At 36.3% G+C, this 16305-nt stretch overlaps 2 protein-coding genes, 1 non-coding gene and 1 pseudogene across 15 annotated transcripts; 1 reads left to right on the forward strand and 3 right to left on the reverse strand.

The window, feature by feature from the left end:
* Nucleotides 1-256: 256 nt before the first annotated feature.
* Nucleotides 257-3538, forward strand: LOC104707101 (anthranilate phosphoribosyltransferase, chloroplastic). Of its 12 annotated transcripts, XR_015564219.1 has the most exons (11): nucleotides 259-422; nucleotides 511-747; nucleotides 870-972; nucleotides 1313-1456; nucleotides 1544-1705; nucleotides 1790-2062; nucleotides 2151-2241; nucleotides 2322-2381; nucleotides 2487-2605; nucleotides 2688-3243; nucleotides 3346-3538. XR_015564219.1 is itself a non-coding variant. In XM_087462534.1 (10 exons), the coding sequence occupies exons 2-10, from the start codon at nucleotides 551-553 to the stop codon at nucleotides 2838-2840; spliced, it is 1257 nt and encodes a 418-aa protein (XP_087318660.1). In that variant the 5' UTR covers nucleotides 259-422; nucleotides 511-550; the 3' UTR covers nucleotides 2841-3435. The 12 variants fall into 12 exon arrangements, 7 of the variants coding, with proteins under 7 accessions (XP_087318661.1, XP_010421681.1, XP_087318660.1 ...); XR_015564221.1 differs by having other exon boundaries at nucleotides 257-771; XR_015564218.1 differs by having other exon boundaries at nucleotides 257-747.
* On the reverse strand, nucleotides 2934-4416 carry LOC104709496 (B3 domain-containing protein At5g18000). The gene is given in 7 exon segments (XM_087462538.1): nucleotides 2934-3170; nucleotides 3260-3382; nucleotides 3384-3484; nucleotides 3487-3555; nucleotides 3650-3830; nucleotides 3833-3961; nucleotides 4303-4416. Coding segments are annotated over 7 exon segments (939 nt in total). The 5' UTR covers nucleotides 4402-4416.
* Nucleotides 4417-5555: 1139 nt separating this feature from the next.
* On the reverse strand, nucleotides 5556-5627 carry TRNAW-CCA (transfer RNA tryptophan (anticodon CCA)). Its single transcript has one exon. It is a non-coding gene; the product is annotated as a tRNA-Trp (tRNA).
* Nucleotides 5628-5740: 113 nt separating this feature from the next.
* On the reverse strand, nucleotides 5741-6379 carry LOC147939973 (auxin-responsive protein SAUR20 pseudogene; annotated as a pseudogene). The gene has a single exon (XR_015564679.1). The product of XR_015564679.1 is annotated as an auxin-responsive protein SAUR20 pseudogene (transcript).
* Nucleotides 6380-16305: the final 9926 nt, after the last annotated feature.

Raw genomic sequence — 16305 nt, forward strand, 5'->3', positions numbered from 1 at the left:
AAAAGAGGATTTGTCAAATGTAATTACGATTTAGTAAATCAACCATTTGATGATTTGATTCCTTTTGTATCTTATTACTATGTTTCCTCATGCCTTGTAAACATCCTCCATGAGGATCACATTGTTTCTTCTTAATAAAAAAGCAAATTGTTAAAAGAAAGAAAAAAAAAAAGACACAATGGAAGAAATAAACGTAGTTGGGCCTCTATTGGGCTAAAAAAAGGAAGTTATAAGACACTAAAAAAAACCCAAAAACGCACGAGGAAGAAAGTAGTCGTCTTCTTCGTTTTGGATGTGGCCGGGAACGAGGAAGAAGTAACAATCCGACCTCGATTCCGTTTGACGAACACTATCACGCTTCCAATTCAGAATCCCACAACGTTTCCAACCGCAAAATCTAAGAATCGCGCTTCCTTTCCAACGTAGATAGAAACACACCTCCATTAATTAAGGCTAAGCAACCAGGGTGGTCTAACTGGAAAACCTTTTTTCTATATTTATCTATTGTAGAAATCTCGTCATCGTGTTTTAGTTGTTAAGTGATCGAGAGATGGTTATTGCGGTGGCGGCTACGAGCTCCATTGTTTCCGGCATCAAACTTTCAGAGATCTTTAATTCCGTAGATGATGCCTCCAGTAGTTGCGGAAGAACCAACCTGACCGGAGTTAGAATTTATTCGGCATTGAGTCGCCGACGATTCTCATCGATCGGAGCTGTGTCCCCAATTCGTGGGCATTTCTTCAATTCGTGAGCTGTGTCTCGATTTTTCTGGTTTCCTTTGAAAATGTTTTTTTTTTTTTTTTTTTTTTTTTTTTTGTCAGTCATTTTGATTTGAATCTTGAAATTCTAAATTGAATTGGCTGCTACAGCTCTTCTTTCGCTTGCTCTCCGGATCTCGGTTTGGTCGGTGGTTTAAGTGCTCTGCCAACCGCTTGTGAAAATTCAAGCCTTTCCATCAATACCTTCAACCAGGTGATTTTTTTCATTTCGATTTGCAGTTTAAGTTTGTGCTTCTATCAAAATGTTTCCGAGTCTTGTCAATTCAGGGTCTTGATAAATCCGACTAGTTATAAATGTTTGTATCTGGTTTCTCAGTCGGATTGAGGTATTTGCTTCATGCTGACTAAACCATGTTTGGTCCTGTCTGTGTGTTCTTCAAATTTCATTTGTAATGGCTTGATGGACTTGATATAAAAAGTTTATTACTTAACAGGTTTAAAAGAAGTGTAGTTTTTTTGATTGAGCTTCCAACTGCTTTGAAGACAGAGATTTAGATTATGTGTTTTCTCTGTTCTATGATTATATTTCTCAGCTGATTGAAACTTTGATTGATTGGGTGGATCTATCTGAATCGGAGGCTGAATCATCTCTTGAGTTTTTACTGAACGAGGCAGACGAGGTCCTGATTAGCGCCTTTCTAGTTCTACTGAGAGCTAAAGGCGAGACATACGAAGAAGTAAGTATCAATTAAGTCAATCTAAGGCATATAATAATACATAATCCTATATTACAGCACTTCACTTAGTAGACATCTACCATTTAGGTTGTGGGGTTGGCTAGGGCAATGATAAAACATGCTAGGAAAGTGGAAGGATTAGGTGATGTTGTGGACATAGTTGGAACAGGTGGTGATGGAGCAAACACAGTCAATATATCAACTGGATCTTCAATACTTGCTGCAGCTTGTGGCGCAAAAGTAGCAAAGGTGTAACGAGTGAGAAATTATGATAGGGTTTCATTGATCCCATCTCTTCTTTGGTCATGTAATTATGGGTATTTATTTTGCTAGCAAGGGAACCGTTCGAGTTCTTCTGCATGTGGAAGTGCTGATGTACTAGAGGCACTAGGAGTAATGCTGGATTTGGGACCAGAGGGCATCAAAAGATGTGTCGAAGAATCGGGGATTGGCTTTATGATGTCCCCTATGTATCATCCAGCTATGAAGATTGTTGGTCCTGTCCGGAAAAAGCTTAAAATAAAAACCGTCTTCAACATATTGGGACCTATGCTTAACCCTGCTAGAGTGTCTTATGCTGTCGTTGGTGTATACCACAAAAATCTGGTACATTCACTTCCTGCTGAAATTAACTGGGTTCGCCAAGAAAAAAAAGAGACATTTAAAGTTACTGTTGCCTATGTGGTTTTTATAGGTTGTTAAGATGGCAAAGGCGCTGCAACGATTTGGAATGAAAAGAGCACTGGTGGTACACTCATATGGTCTAGACGAAATGAGTCCATTAGGTACGATTATCTCTTCCCAAAACTGATGACTATTATTATTATCCTTCGATTATTATTAACCAATCATGGCGTAACAACAGGAGGAGGGCTAGTTTATGATGTAACCCCGGAAAAGATCGAAGAATTCTCATTCGATCCATGTAATGATTTCTCACTCAACTGTCTACCTTTTCTATTCCCTATCTAAAATGAAGAGTGCAGAGGCAACTTGGTAAAACGGGAGAGTTAAAGATATCTTTTGACAGTGGATTTTGGTATTCCTCGTTGTACACTTGAGGATTTGCGAGGTGGAGGTCCAGACTATAATGCGGATGTGTTAAGACGTGTTCTTTCAGGGGAACGTGGAGCAATTGCCGATTCATTGGTATAATATTGTTTTGCTTGCAGATTCAACATTCTCTTTCTCTCTGAAAAAACTTTCCTGCATTTTCAAAATCTTGTTTCAGATCCTAAACGCAGCTGCAGCTCTCCTGGTTAGCAACCGAGTTCAAACACTAGCTGAAGGAGTAACCTTGGCACGGGAAGTACAATCGTCTGGGAAAGCTATCAAGACGCTTGATTCATGGATACACATCTCGAACTTAGCTCAGAAATCTTAGTGAACAGAGAGGCCTATGCATTGTTTAAACTCAAGTTCTTCACTCATTCTTCAGCTACACCTCACACATCATCATCATCAATCATCATGGAGTCTATTCTTTGGAGACTTTGACACAGATCTCGGTTGGTTCGATGAGCTTGAACGTGCAAACATCTCCGACCTCTAAGCCTAATTCTTTGGCGAAACGACTCCATCCAGCAGAAAATCTTGACTGCACATCAGTGACCACATACGTAACCTCCCATGACTTCTTTCCCGTCGGATGATGAATCTTGAACATCTTTGTCTGATTTGGCATATGCATGTCCACAAACTTCTTCGGGATCCCCTAAATGACGGAGTTGTGTTAGATTAGTTCACATAAATAAATACAACCATTTTGACAATATGTAACTGGTTTTGCCTTGCTTATCTTACCAAGAACAGGAGGTGTGATTACTTGATGGTGATCTTGAATTCTGGAACAAGAGATGAGGTGCCGGCTTCAGAATCATTAGAAACAGTATCCACCTTCCTGTTCTTACTCTTCTTGGATTTTTGTGGTTTCCTTGGCTTCCTTTTTTCTCAAGTTAAGCTCCTGTTTCCGCTTCGAACTCCCACTTGTTGATTCAGCTGTTTTGAGACCAGGATAGCTCTATTTCAGAACAAGACTGTCTCTTCATCCTTCTTCACATCTATGTAGTTGCTATTCCTCTCTTCTCTCTTGCTCCGACCTGAATTCATTATAATCAACCACGCAATGAATGAAGGACTGTCTTCTTCTTCTTTGTAAACATTCAAAAAGCAATCACAGAGATGAACACTTACCGGAACTAGAAGTAATGGTTGAAGATTGTCTTGGTTTAAGCATCTCCTTACCATTTTCCTCGTAGGTGTTTACATTAAAGCACCTATTTGCTTCATGAGTGAAGGTAAGATACTCGTTTTCACCCAAACCGTTGTCATTCACAAACTGGTTCCATCAACGATCTTCCATGGAGTGAAAAGTTCCATGGAGTGAAAAATTGGGTTCTTGGAGATTTTGACTTGCCATGAGCTTCCCCATGGCACTTTTAAGACCATCTTTAACGACGGAGACTTGTCGGAGATGCTTCTTATCAAGTGATGAGGAATCATTCTCTTCAGAGGGCCACAACAACAAAATCAAGAAATATATCAAAAGAGGAGGAACGTCAAGAAATGATAAAATGAAGCCACATTCAAAGTTTCAACCTTTTTTTAATGGTTTAGTAAGGTTTGGTCTAATCCCATCATTTCACACACAAAACCCAACAAGAAACCCGGAAAGGCAGTAAATTTAGTTTATATAAGAGCAAAAAATCACCAAAGAACAGACAGTTCTAAAGTTCATGAGAGAGCACAAGAGACATACTAAAGAACCAAAAGATTCAGTCTTCATTAAAAAAAAAAAAAAAGAGAAAAGGCTAAGAAGAAGAAGTATGAGAAATTTAGAGACCTACCATGATTTCAGAAGACAAGTCTTCCCTTCGAAGAATCTTGAAGAATGCAGGATTGTCTCCTTCTTCCATGACCTGACCAAATACTCTGTTTCTCACCATCTTTGGTTTCTCTCCGAGAGCTCTGTTAAAAACTTTTATTTGTAAAAACAGCCAAAGGTAAAGCTCCCAAAATTCAAAGTATTTTATTTTTCTGCATTAACTTCAAAAATTCCCATGTATCGTTTATACTTTCTTTTTTTATCTCGTAATTAATAATAATACACAGAAACAGGTGTAATTCTGGGTAAGCTCGTGACTTCGTGGACACGTAAAAAGCAGAGCAAATTCCTATTCTTAGTAACTGAATTCTGAATAAAGACAGCGTCATATTTTCTTTTATTTTCACTCTTTTTTTTTGGTCGTTGGTTAATTATAAAGCCTCTCAATCCCAAATATAATAAGCTAGTCCGTAAACTTTTCTCCAGCGCATACCCCTAATAACTTCAACATGTTACATATTTACAAACTTATAGATGATATAAAGTTCACTTAGGCTAATTAGTGACTTAGCTAAACAATAAAAACTATAGCCTTATATAGTACTCTAAAATACCATAAGAAATATGTACAACGAAACAGATACGTTGCGCGTCTCTACAGTTTTCCATTTAGGGCAATGCGTGTCTTTATAATTTAGCAGGAGGTAGTAATGTTTTCGATAGAATAAAAATAGAAACTGAAGTTGAAAGTTGTATGATAGATTTTTTTTTTTGGTTGAACAATATTTTGAAAACTTATAATCAAATGTCACTGCAGACTTCAACTAAATGTGACCACATACTATGCGTAAGAAAGAACCAGCCACTGAATGACTGAAACATTTGTGTAAGTTGTGGTCATATGTATAAGTAATAATTGTCTCGATCTAGTTCAGAAGACTCCGGATATATTGTAAATGTACTTGGAGAGCAAATAAAAATCAACATTTGTTAGAAGTTGAGCAAATCATTAATACTAAAATTTTAAATTCTTTGAATACTCGCTATTTATATTAAGGTAAATAGATGTATATGTATACGATATCTTGATCTCTATAAATTTAAGAAATTGTAAAAGTATTAAGTTAGGAAAATATTATTTCTATGGGTTATAAATAGGAGAAGAAAACCGAATCTGAGATTCTCGGTTAAGAGTAATAAGAATCCTTAACCAGGAGCAAGGCAGCAGCAGAAGGCATTGAAAAAAAAAATTCCGGAGATATTAGTTCGGGGATTTGAACCCGACGTGAATCGAACACGCAACCTTCTGATCTGGAGTCAGACGCGCTACCATTGCGCCACGGATCCGGATGCTAATTATTCAACTTAGTTCTATTTATTCATAATCATTGTACTAATAATAGTTCTTCAATTGGTTTTGGTGTTTTGTCTTTCTTTTTCAGTGATCGATCCAAAATGTATTGACATGAATCATGTCTTTCGCACAAAAATGGTATTCACTCTCTAAACTTTTAGAACAACTCTTTCAAGAGAAAGAGTAAAAATGCTCAACTATTTACAATGAATAAGTCTATTTCTAAAGTAAGAAGCAAAAAATGTAGATCATCATCATTGGAGCCGAGAAGTCACATTGATGAAGGTATCTTCAGGACATGGAATCGTTAAGCCGCCCATCGGATGATCGAATCTAAACTCTTCCTTGGATTTACTGAGCAGAGCTTGAAACGAAGACTGGTTTAAATATGAGATTGGCACCAAATATCTCTTCCTCTGGCTTTCTCCTACGTACACCGCAAGAAACCCTTTTGGTGCCGCTAAGGCTGCTCTGGTGGAGCGGCATAGAATCTTCTTTGCTCCCAATATACTTCTCACCAAAGCCATGTCTATTTTTGTTTTCTGAAAAATGTGAATTCCGTTTTAAGCTTCAGAAGATGTATGAAAAGATTTAAGTTATTGGATTGCTTACTGTTGGTTGATGATATAAAGAATGGTTCATGTGCGTATATATAGTATATAGAAAGATCAATGAAGGGAAACTTCTCTGAAAAGTCATTGAAACTTGTGGTGGTTTACAAATGTGGGACAGCCTATATAACTGAGTACTACATGATTCTGTCTTTACCATCTGGAGAAGATACATTAATGCAATTTGTCTACTTGGATAATCTCCATATGCAATTCACAAGGGCTTGTTTTCTCAATGTTTCTGAGACAAGACGTGGCCTATAATTTTAAGAACAAGGAGAAGCAAGGTCGGTGATGATTAGGTGGCTGGTTCTTTGTCCTTTAGTACTCTAATCTTAATGGATTTAATAGAAAGTTAAAAGTGGGGACTTGATGTTGTTCAACAACATAGCAACAAGTCTCTGTCACAGGTTAAGTTGTTCTTTTATGATATCCACACATGAAAATTACAAGTGAGAGACTGAATATCTCATATCTTCACTTCATTTATTATCAGACATGGAGAAAACAGTCACTTGTGAAATGAAGATAATGGCTCATTAGCGTGCGTTGCTTTTCAACTTGTCATCTATCTTACCTAAAAAACAGAACCATGTTCTCTGCTCTAGTCTGTCTGACGCTTCAAGATCACAAGTTTCAAGGATATTTGAGAGAGGTTACAACTCCTTTCTATATATACAGACTTAACTCATTCTTTCTATCATCAACCAACAACAAGCAATTCAACAACTTGTACATCTTCAGAAGCTTCACAAGAATTCAAACTTTCTGACAAAGAAATAGAAATGGCTTTGGTGAGAAGTCTACTGGGAGCAAAGAAGATTCTAAGCTGCTCCACCAGAGCAGCCTCGGCGACCCCAAAAGGCTCTCTTACGGTGTACGCAGGAGAGAGCCAGAAGAAGAGATATTTGGTGCCAATCTCATACCTAAACCAGCCTTCATTTCAAGCTCTGCTCAGTAAATCCGAGGAAGAGTTTGGATTCGATCATCTGATGGGTGGCTTAACGATTCCTTGTCTGAAGATACCTTCATCACCGTAACATCCAGGCTTCAATGATGATATTTAAAAGAAGTAAAAAGTAACAGTGGTTAGAGATAAACTAATGTATAATATAAGTTAGCTTTTTCCCTCTTTATTTGTGAAATGTGAAAATAAAAAGAGTACACAAAACTCAAATGTGAATACCAATTTTGTGTACGAAACAATGGTGTCAACAGGTATCACAGATAGTAATTTGACAATAACTTCATCTTGCTGTTGTATAAACAAAGTCTGTGTATATCAATATCATCTGGCGAGCAATTAAGTTGTGAGAGCGTATATATGTTTTTGCATCCGGTAGACACAAACCATACCTTCACTAAGATTCTTATCAGGCCTTCTCTAACGTCCAATTCTTAGTTTGTTTGTTTTATCTTCTTCTCTTCTCCATATCAAACAATTCATGCCATTATTTCTAAGAGATTTTACAGTCGCTAGCATCTTTAAATATATGTATGAATATCACTAGACAAATCAAATAAACAATATATATGATTAAGAGTCAATAAAAAGGAAAACAAACGAAAACATTGAGCGAGGAAGGCGCTGAGTTACAGACATGGGATTCTCCATATGATTTGGGAAAACATCGATGCTGTATATACCGTAGTTATCAAGTCCGTAACAGCATCTAAAGTTGAAGCATCGGACACACTAGAACAGAATATGGCTCTGTATTTACCATTTGGAAATGATGCATTAATGCAACTTGCCTTGATGCATGAGATAATTAATTGAGTGTGGGACAAGAAACTAAAAACAAAGTCCATCTGCAATTCACAAGGGACTGTTTTCTCAATGTTTTTTTAGATAAGACGTGCTATTGTCAATAAAAATGACCAGCTAGTTTCTTCTTTTCCAGATGGTAAAGACAGAACCATGTGAGTTCTGTTCTATTGTCCAGTCTGTCCCACACGCTTCAGTACCACAAGTTTCAATGATTTTCTCAGAGAGGTTTCAAGTCCTTCATTGATCTTTCTATATATACACACTTAAACCCATTGTTCCTACCACCAACAAGCAATATATCAAATAACTTGAGTTTTTTTACATCCATCTTAATAAGCTTCAAAAGAATTGAAAACCTTTCATACAAAAATAACATAAATGGCTTTGGTGAGAAGTCTATTGGGTGCAAATAGGGATGTCAAAATGGGTCAAAATTAATGGATTGACTCAAACCAAACCAATCCAAAAACTTATTGAGTTGATAATTTGAGTATTAATGGGTTAATGAGTCAAATTGGTTTATGAGTTTAGTGGATTGGGTTGAAATGGATTGGATTAAAATGAGTTTATGGGTTGACCAAAACCAAACCATTTGATTAATTTTGAATACCAGATTAAACCAATTTTTCTTTCTGAACAAAACCCATCTTTCATTTCTTACGAAGATATTTCTTATTTCATTTCTTACGAAGATATCAATAATTTCGATTTCGATTTCGCTCTCTCTCCCACTTCGTCTTCTTCGATCGACTCAGACTTCGGATACATGGGTATGATCTAAATCTTGTCTCCCACTTAAACCCATTTAAATTATGTTCTCATGCTTCATATTTTTTTGATTTGTTTCTTTTGTGGATTCGATTGATTCCGTGTTTAGCTTGATTCGATTAAGTGTTTAGCTTGATTCGATTCGATTGATTCCGTGTTTAGCTTGATTTGATTCGATTGATTCCATGTTTAGCTTGATTCGATTAAGTGTTTAGCTTGATTCGATTAAGTGTTTGTCTCTAATGGTTTAAGGGTTTTAGCTTGGTGTTGTTGTTCTAGCTGTGGTTTAAGTGGATGTGGTGTCTCTAATGGCTTAAGGGTTTTAGCTTGGTGTTGTTGTTCTAGCAGTTATGTGCTAGTTATTTGCTATATTGTCTCGTTTTGGGCTGATATGAAATACGATTTTTTGTGTTTTGGTTTGCAGAACAAATGATTGATGAATTGAATGATGAAGAAGAACCCCCTAGTGGTCTTGTTGGACAATCATCATCATCAAGTGCATCACAATCTAGAACACTAGTAAGTTCTTCTCATCTTGAAAAAAGAAGTAAGAGGTCATTAATGCGGAATTACTTTGTAATAGAAAAATCTGATGATGGTGAAGAAAGGGCTTATTGTAAGAAATGTCCAAAGAGTTATTTGTGGCAGCCTACTAGTGGAACATCTAATTTGAAAAGACATTATGAAAAATGCTCACTAAATGTGGATGTAGAAAGAAAGAGGGTGAAGTTTGATGATAAAATTGCTAGGGAGAAGTTTAGTAGGGTGATTATACGACATAATCTACCTTTTCTTGTGGTTGAATATGAGGAGCTTAGGGATTTTCATAGTTATTTAAACCCAGATTATAAATGCTATACTAGAAACACAGCTGCTGCTGATGTGGTCAAAACTTGGGAGAAGGAAAAGCTGAGATTAAGGTCTGAGTTGGAAAAAATTCATAGTAGAGTATGTTTAACTTCTGATTGTTGGACTACTGCTTATGGAGATGGATATATAGTGGTGACTGCACACTATGTTGATGCAAAATGGATTTTGAATAGCAAAATTCTTTCATTTTGTGATATACTTCCTCCTCACACTGGTGATGCATTAGCTGGTAAGATTCATGAATGCTTAAAAGAGTGGGGGATAGAGAAAAAGGTGTTTAGTTTGACTCTGGATAATGCTACAGCTAATGGAACATTGCAAGACATATTAAAGGATATGCTTAATTTAGATAATGATTTGCTGTGTAAAGGAGAATTTTTCCATGTGAGATGTTGTGCACACATATTGAATCTTATTGTGCAAGATGGTTTATTTGTTATTAGTGGTGCATTGACTAAGATCAGAGAAACTGTAAAGTATCTTAAAGGCTCAAAGTCTAGACGTATTGCATTTGGGGAATGTGTAGAAGGTGATGGTGAAGTTCTTTTGTCTTTGGATGTTCAGCATAGATGGAATTCAACTTACTTAATGCTAGAGAAGGTTTTAAAGTATGAGCGTGCTTTAAATAAGTTTAAAGTGGTTGACAAAAATTACAAACATTGTCCCTCAACTCAAGATTGGAAGAGAGCAAAGTTGATTCATGAGATTTTGATGCCCTTCTATAGTATTACTACTTTGATGTCTGGAAGAAGTTATTCTACATCTAACTTGTACTTTGGGCATGTATGGAAGATTCAGTGTTTGTTGGAAGTGAATAGGAATCATGATGACAACATGATTAGAGAGATGATACATAAGATGAGGCTGAAATATGATAAATATTGGGAGCAGTATAGTGTTATACTTGCTTTGGGAGCTGTTCTAGATCCTAGGATGAAATTTAGACTTTTGAAGCGATGTTATGATGAACTTGATCCATTTAGTTCACAAGCAAAAATTGATCACCTTGAGAGTGAGCTTTATAAACTCTTTGAAGAATATCGAAAAAAATTTCCTTTGACTCCAGTTGTGAGTTGTGCAAGATCAGAGTCTTATGCTCCTAAAAGAGGTAAAGGAAGCTTAGACGTACAAGATGTAAGTTTCTGTACTTGTAAGTTTAAGTTTGTTTGATGGTTTAACCGTTTAAGTTTCTAATGTGTTTAAATTGTAATGATACAGGATTTGTTTGATTTGGATGATGTCCCAGATTATATTGAACAAGGCAAGTCAGCTTTGCGTATGTATTTAGAGGAACCAAAGTTAGAGATGAAAAGTCATCCTCATCTTAATGTTCTGCATTATTGGAGAGAGAACAGCCACCGTTTTGGTGCTTTAACATACATGGCCATGGATATTCTTAGTATTCCGATAACCACTGTAGCTGCTGAGTCTTCCTTTAGTATTGGAGCTCATTTGATTAACAAGTATAGGAGCCGACTCCTTCCCAGTAATGTGCAAGCTTTGTTATGCACTCGTTCTTGGATACATGGTTACAAGGTGGATGGAGAAGGTAAGAAATACTATAGTTTATCAGTTTGCTTTACTTGGATTAGTTTGAATTACTTAAATTTTCTCTTATAAATTGTAGATGACAATGGCGAGACTGTTATTATTCGATCGGATCCAAATTCTGTGGATTCTTCCTGCCCTACAAGACCAGAGACTTAAAACCGCCATCATTCAGAGGTGAAAGTTACATAAAACCGCAAATTAGTTTTTATGATGTTTTTATGAGGATCATAAGGAAGAGGATTCATGTGCGTGTGGAGCATGTGCAGCAGTCAAGGTGTCCAGAGTAGTCCAAGGTGTCCAGAGGAGTCCAAGGTGTCCAGAGCAGTCAAGGTGTTAGCTCATTTAGCTTACTTGAAACTTTGTTTTAAATTTTATAGTTTTTTGTATTGACATGTATTGCAGTATTGGAGACATATATCATGTTTATGATAAACATTTTATGTATAAAATTACATAAGCTTTGATGATTTTATAAAATTACACAAAGACTAAATTTCTGATTATGATATAAAATGGATCAACTCATTTAACCCATTAATCCATTAAGCTAAATGAGTTTGTGGGTTGATCCAAACCATTTGCTTAATGAGTTGAGTTGACTCATTATCCATTTAATACTAAATCTCTATGGTTATGGGTTGGTTTGGGTTGGTTTACCCAACTTGACACCCCTAGGTGCAAAGAAGATTCTAAGCCGCTCCACCGCAGCTGCTTAGATGAGTAAAAGAGCAGCCTTGGGGCCACCAAAAGGGTTTCTTGCAGTGTACGTAGGAGAAAGCCAGAAGAAGAGATATTTGGTGCCAGTTTCATATTTAACCAACCTTCGTTTCAAGCTCTTCTCAGTAAATCTGAAGAAGAGTTTGGATTCGATCATCCAATGGGCGGTTTAACGATTCCTTGTCCTGAAGATACCTTCATCTATGTGACTTCTCGGCTCCAATTATGATAATCCAACATTAAGTTCTTCTGAGTTAGAAATAGACTTGTTACTTGTAAATAGAGGATTTTTATTCTTTCTTTTTTATCTTTCTTCTTGAAAGAATTGTTCTAAATTGTTTTTGAAATGGATGCCATTTTTTATTCAATAGACACGATCATGGTTCATGTTAATTACATTTTGGATCGATTACCAAGTGAGAGTATGAATAATCTTATCCATTAGCTTAATTTAACCAATTTCTTATCCATTGAAATACTATTTCATCTAACAAGGAAATAAATGATTTTTAGCTAAACTGAACAGCATAAGAAAAAGAGATACTCAAAACTCAAAAGTAAACGGTTTCTACTTCATATTTAGTGTATGATAGCATTACTATTCTACCTTTCGTTTTACTTTTAATCAGCCAGAAATATTCTTCATTTAGGTTATTAATTTTCAGTTCAATTACTGTTTAACAGTAATGTTCAATCTGGTAGCAAAGAATAGCACCAGAGTCATCATGAAGAAATTAGTATAATGTCTAAGCTCTCACATCCTTTGTATAAATAATATGACATGTTGTCTTGTCTTTTTTTTGTTCTGTTTCTTGAGATTTGCTCTGTTTCTCTCTTCCACCGTTTGCTCTGCCTCTCTTTAATAAAATTTTGACGTACAAAGCATCTGTTAGTTTGCTCTAGATACAAGCTTTATTCATAATACATTAGATGAGACCATCTGTTCGTCCGTTTATAAGAAATGAAAGCTCATAAGAACTTTAATGATCTATCATCTCTATGTCTTTAAATAAACAAGAAAACATATGGTATCCTCCTTAAAATATAATGGTTGTTCATAAATAAATAAGACTACACGGGAATTTTCAAACTAAACTTAGAATTGAAGTAAAATAGAATAAAAGTAGAAGTCATCCTCTTCACTGACATTAACCAAAACACAGAATCATGGTCTAAGGTGACAGAGAATTTGATTTTGGAATGAGCAGCAACAATCAAGGAAATAGTTAAAAAATCTGACCCGTTTTTTTTAATAATAATAATAATATAATTAAATACTTCATAATATTTAATTATAACCTAACCAATAAATTAACAATAACTCAACATACACAGCGGAAAACATATCAAACCAACTTCAATATATTAAAATACAATACCGATTATAACCAATATAAACCAGCAACCTAACATGCTTCTAAACCATTTTCTAACATAAGTAACATAACCAATAATACAACTGAGACCCTAGATCATCCTCCTCCTCATCGTCATGATTTCACGCTACACATTAACTGCATCACAAACGCAATGAGATGCGTGAGTATTATCAGAAATACCCAGTGAGGCGATCCTTCCATCTACAAGCTATACACACAAGCAAATCAAGAGTACAACCACAGATAAAACTTAACAAACCAGCCATTAAATAGAACACTCAATAACACATTCACAATAGCCCTAGACATGACACAACTTTCCACAAAAACTCGTGCTGATCAGAAACCATACATGACCACGATCTTAGTTACAATCACCGATGATCCTAACTCACGTCTGAGAAAACATGTCTCACGAAACAGTCAATAACTCATCGAGTTTAAATCCATATCCACTTCTATAAAAAGGAGAATGACTATGAAAGGCTTGGGAATAACTCTACCAAATTTTGTTACTTTTGAAGATGATTTGATAAGTCGAAACTGTTTCCTCCCAAACCATAACGATTCTGCTCCTTTGCCTAACACACCAAAATCAAGCCTCCTCTTCCTCACACCTGTTATCTATAAACAAGCTCTCTTTTTTCTCTCTACAGGAACGACAACAACCACCAAAAGAGAGTACAGAGGCGTGAGTTATACAGAAATCTAGGGTTAGAATTTATCTAAACTGATACTAAACCAATTTTACCCAATTTCTGATATAAATTCTAATATTTCATTATTTTCCGAGACACGAGCGTTACAATTCTTCCCCTCTAACGATAGATTCGTCTGCGAATCTGAAACCAATACAGTCCTACTGACAAAACATTTCTACCGTCGCAATGATTCGCACCACAACGTGACCCAACGGTCCACAACACCTTGACCCCACTGGTCAACCCATCTTGACCCCACCAGTCAACACCATCTTGACTCCAATGGTCCACACAATCATGACCCCACCGGTTAACAAAGTCGAGACCCCACTGGTCAACACTAAACCTGGGATTGAACCACCATCAACCCCGACATCCACATTCAGTCATTATGCTTTTTTACATGTCCTAGACATTATTTGCTCCCAACTCATCCACTCTCAGGTCAAAACCTTGAGTTATACCGATCTCACTCTCGGATCACCGTCCTCGAGCCATATCGTCTCATGCTTGGGTCGTTACCCTCGATATCTCGGTACAAGGGGAACCACCATCCCCTTAAAAGAACCACCATCTCCTCTGCCACTCTCAGGGCCCACCACCCCTCAAGCTATTTGTATGCAAGGGAACCACCATCCCCTCAGAAGAACCACCATCTTCTTATAAGTTTTTCATAACCCACCGTCCCTAGAGCAAACAAGTCTTGACGTCTCTAAGCACTTCCCGACAAGAATTACCTCTCGTGGTCTGCGTAAAACATCATAATGCCATACTAACCCCCATATACTCCTTCCTGAATAACACCATGAATTCCACCAGGCCACACCGTAACGACCCCACCCCTCAAGAGGGTTTTCATACATTTTTCAAAAATAGCAAAACTCTAACTCCCATAAAACTTTCCGTTTTTAGAAATCTCGAGCTATTTCCTTTTCCACATAACACACAAGTCAAAAGTCCGTAAGATATCTTCATTTTAAATTCTCAAAACTTCATTCCTAAAACATCCACTTCCATGAATCACCATTAACGATATTTCCCGATACCAGCGTGATCCACCACTTTTCAATAGGCAACTGCACTTTCCACACATCAGCTAAAAAACACTACACAACTAACAACACACAAAACAACTTACTGTGGAATCTCATTGAAGGCTCGAAGAGAATGATTCTAGGACTCCATACTCACTTAAATTGACTAACTACTCATAATCAATTTCCATCATACAACCATTCACAACATCATGCACCAAGCAACAGGAAAATAATTCCACCAATTAAATTCCCTTAAACCATTCTAACACAAATCCACTTAACCGCCCTAAAACCGTAAGGGCTCTGATACAAAACTAAAATAACCCAACCCGTTTAAAAAAAAAAAAAATAATAATAATATAATAAATATCCCATAATATTTAATTACAAACCAACCAATAAACCAACAATAACCCAACATACACAACAAAAGACATATCAAACCAACTCCAATATATTAAAATACAATACCAATTAAAACTAATATATACCAGCAACCTAGCATGCTTTTAAACCAGGTTCCAACAAAAGTAACATAACCAATAATACAATTGAGACTCAAGATCATCCTCCTCTTCATCGCCATGATTCCACGCTACACATTACCTTCACCACAAACACAATGAGATGCTCAAGTATTACCAGAAATACCCAGTGAAGCGATCTGATGGGGTAATGACATGGTGTCGCTGTGACTTGAGCATGAACTAATTGATGAGTTCGTTCAGTTCACATGGTGACAAGGTGATGGAGATACACAACTACTACAGTATTCTCCACCGAATTGATGACCTTATGGCGAGGTTTAAACGCCATTGATGACTCTATAATGAGTATGAAGACCATTAAGATGATATGATGATTGTTCAATCTCATACGTGTTACCACGTATGAGCTTGCGGGAGGGTATTAGGCTCGGAGATTACGAGATCAACTTAAATGGAAAGTTAACATTTGTATAATATTCTCCTAATGCTAAATAAGTAGATTTACCATTATTGAATACGTAAAGAACTTGTTAGACAAGTTATATCTTTTGTGTAAATAAGTCTAAAGGCTAATGAATAAAATGAGAGAAACTATTTTACTTCTAAAGTTTCCTCCAAATCTATCATGGTATCAAAACCTTGATCGTATTTCCATGGATTATGTTCTTTTATTTTTTCGCATTCTAAAAAAAAAAATACTGATTTCATCTTATTTTCTTTGACCTTGTTTCCTTGGATCTATCTTTGTTGGAATATTCTTAATTTTTTATAGTTATAA

Source organism: Camelina sativa, chromosome 8, assembly GCF_030686135.1.
Source record: "Camelina sativa cultivar CO46 ecotype springtype chromosome 8, ASM3068613v1".
Classification (NCBI taxonomy): Eukaryota; Viridiplantae; Streptophyta; class Magnoliopsida; order Brassicales; family Brassicaceae; genus Camelina; species Camelina sativa.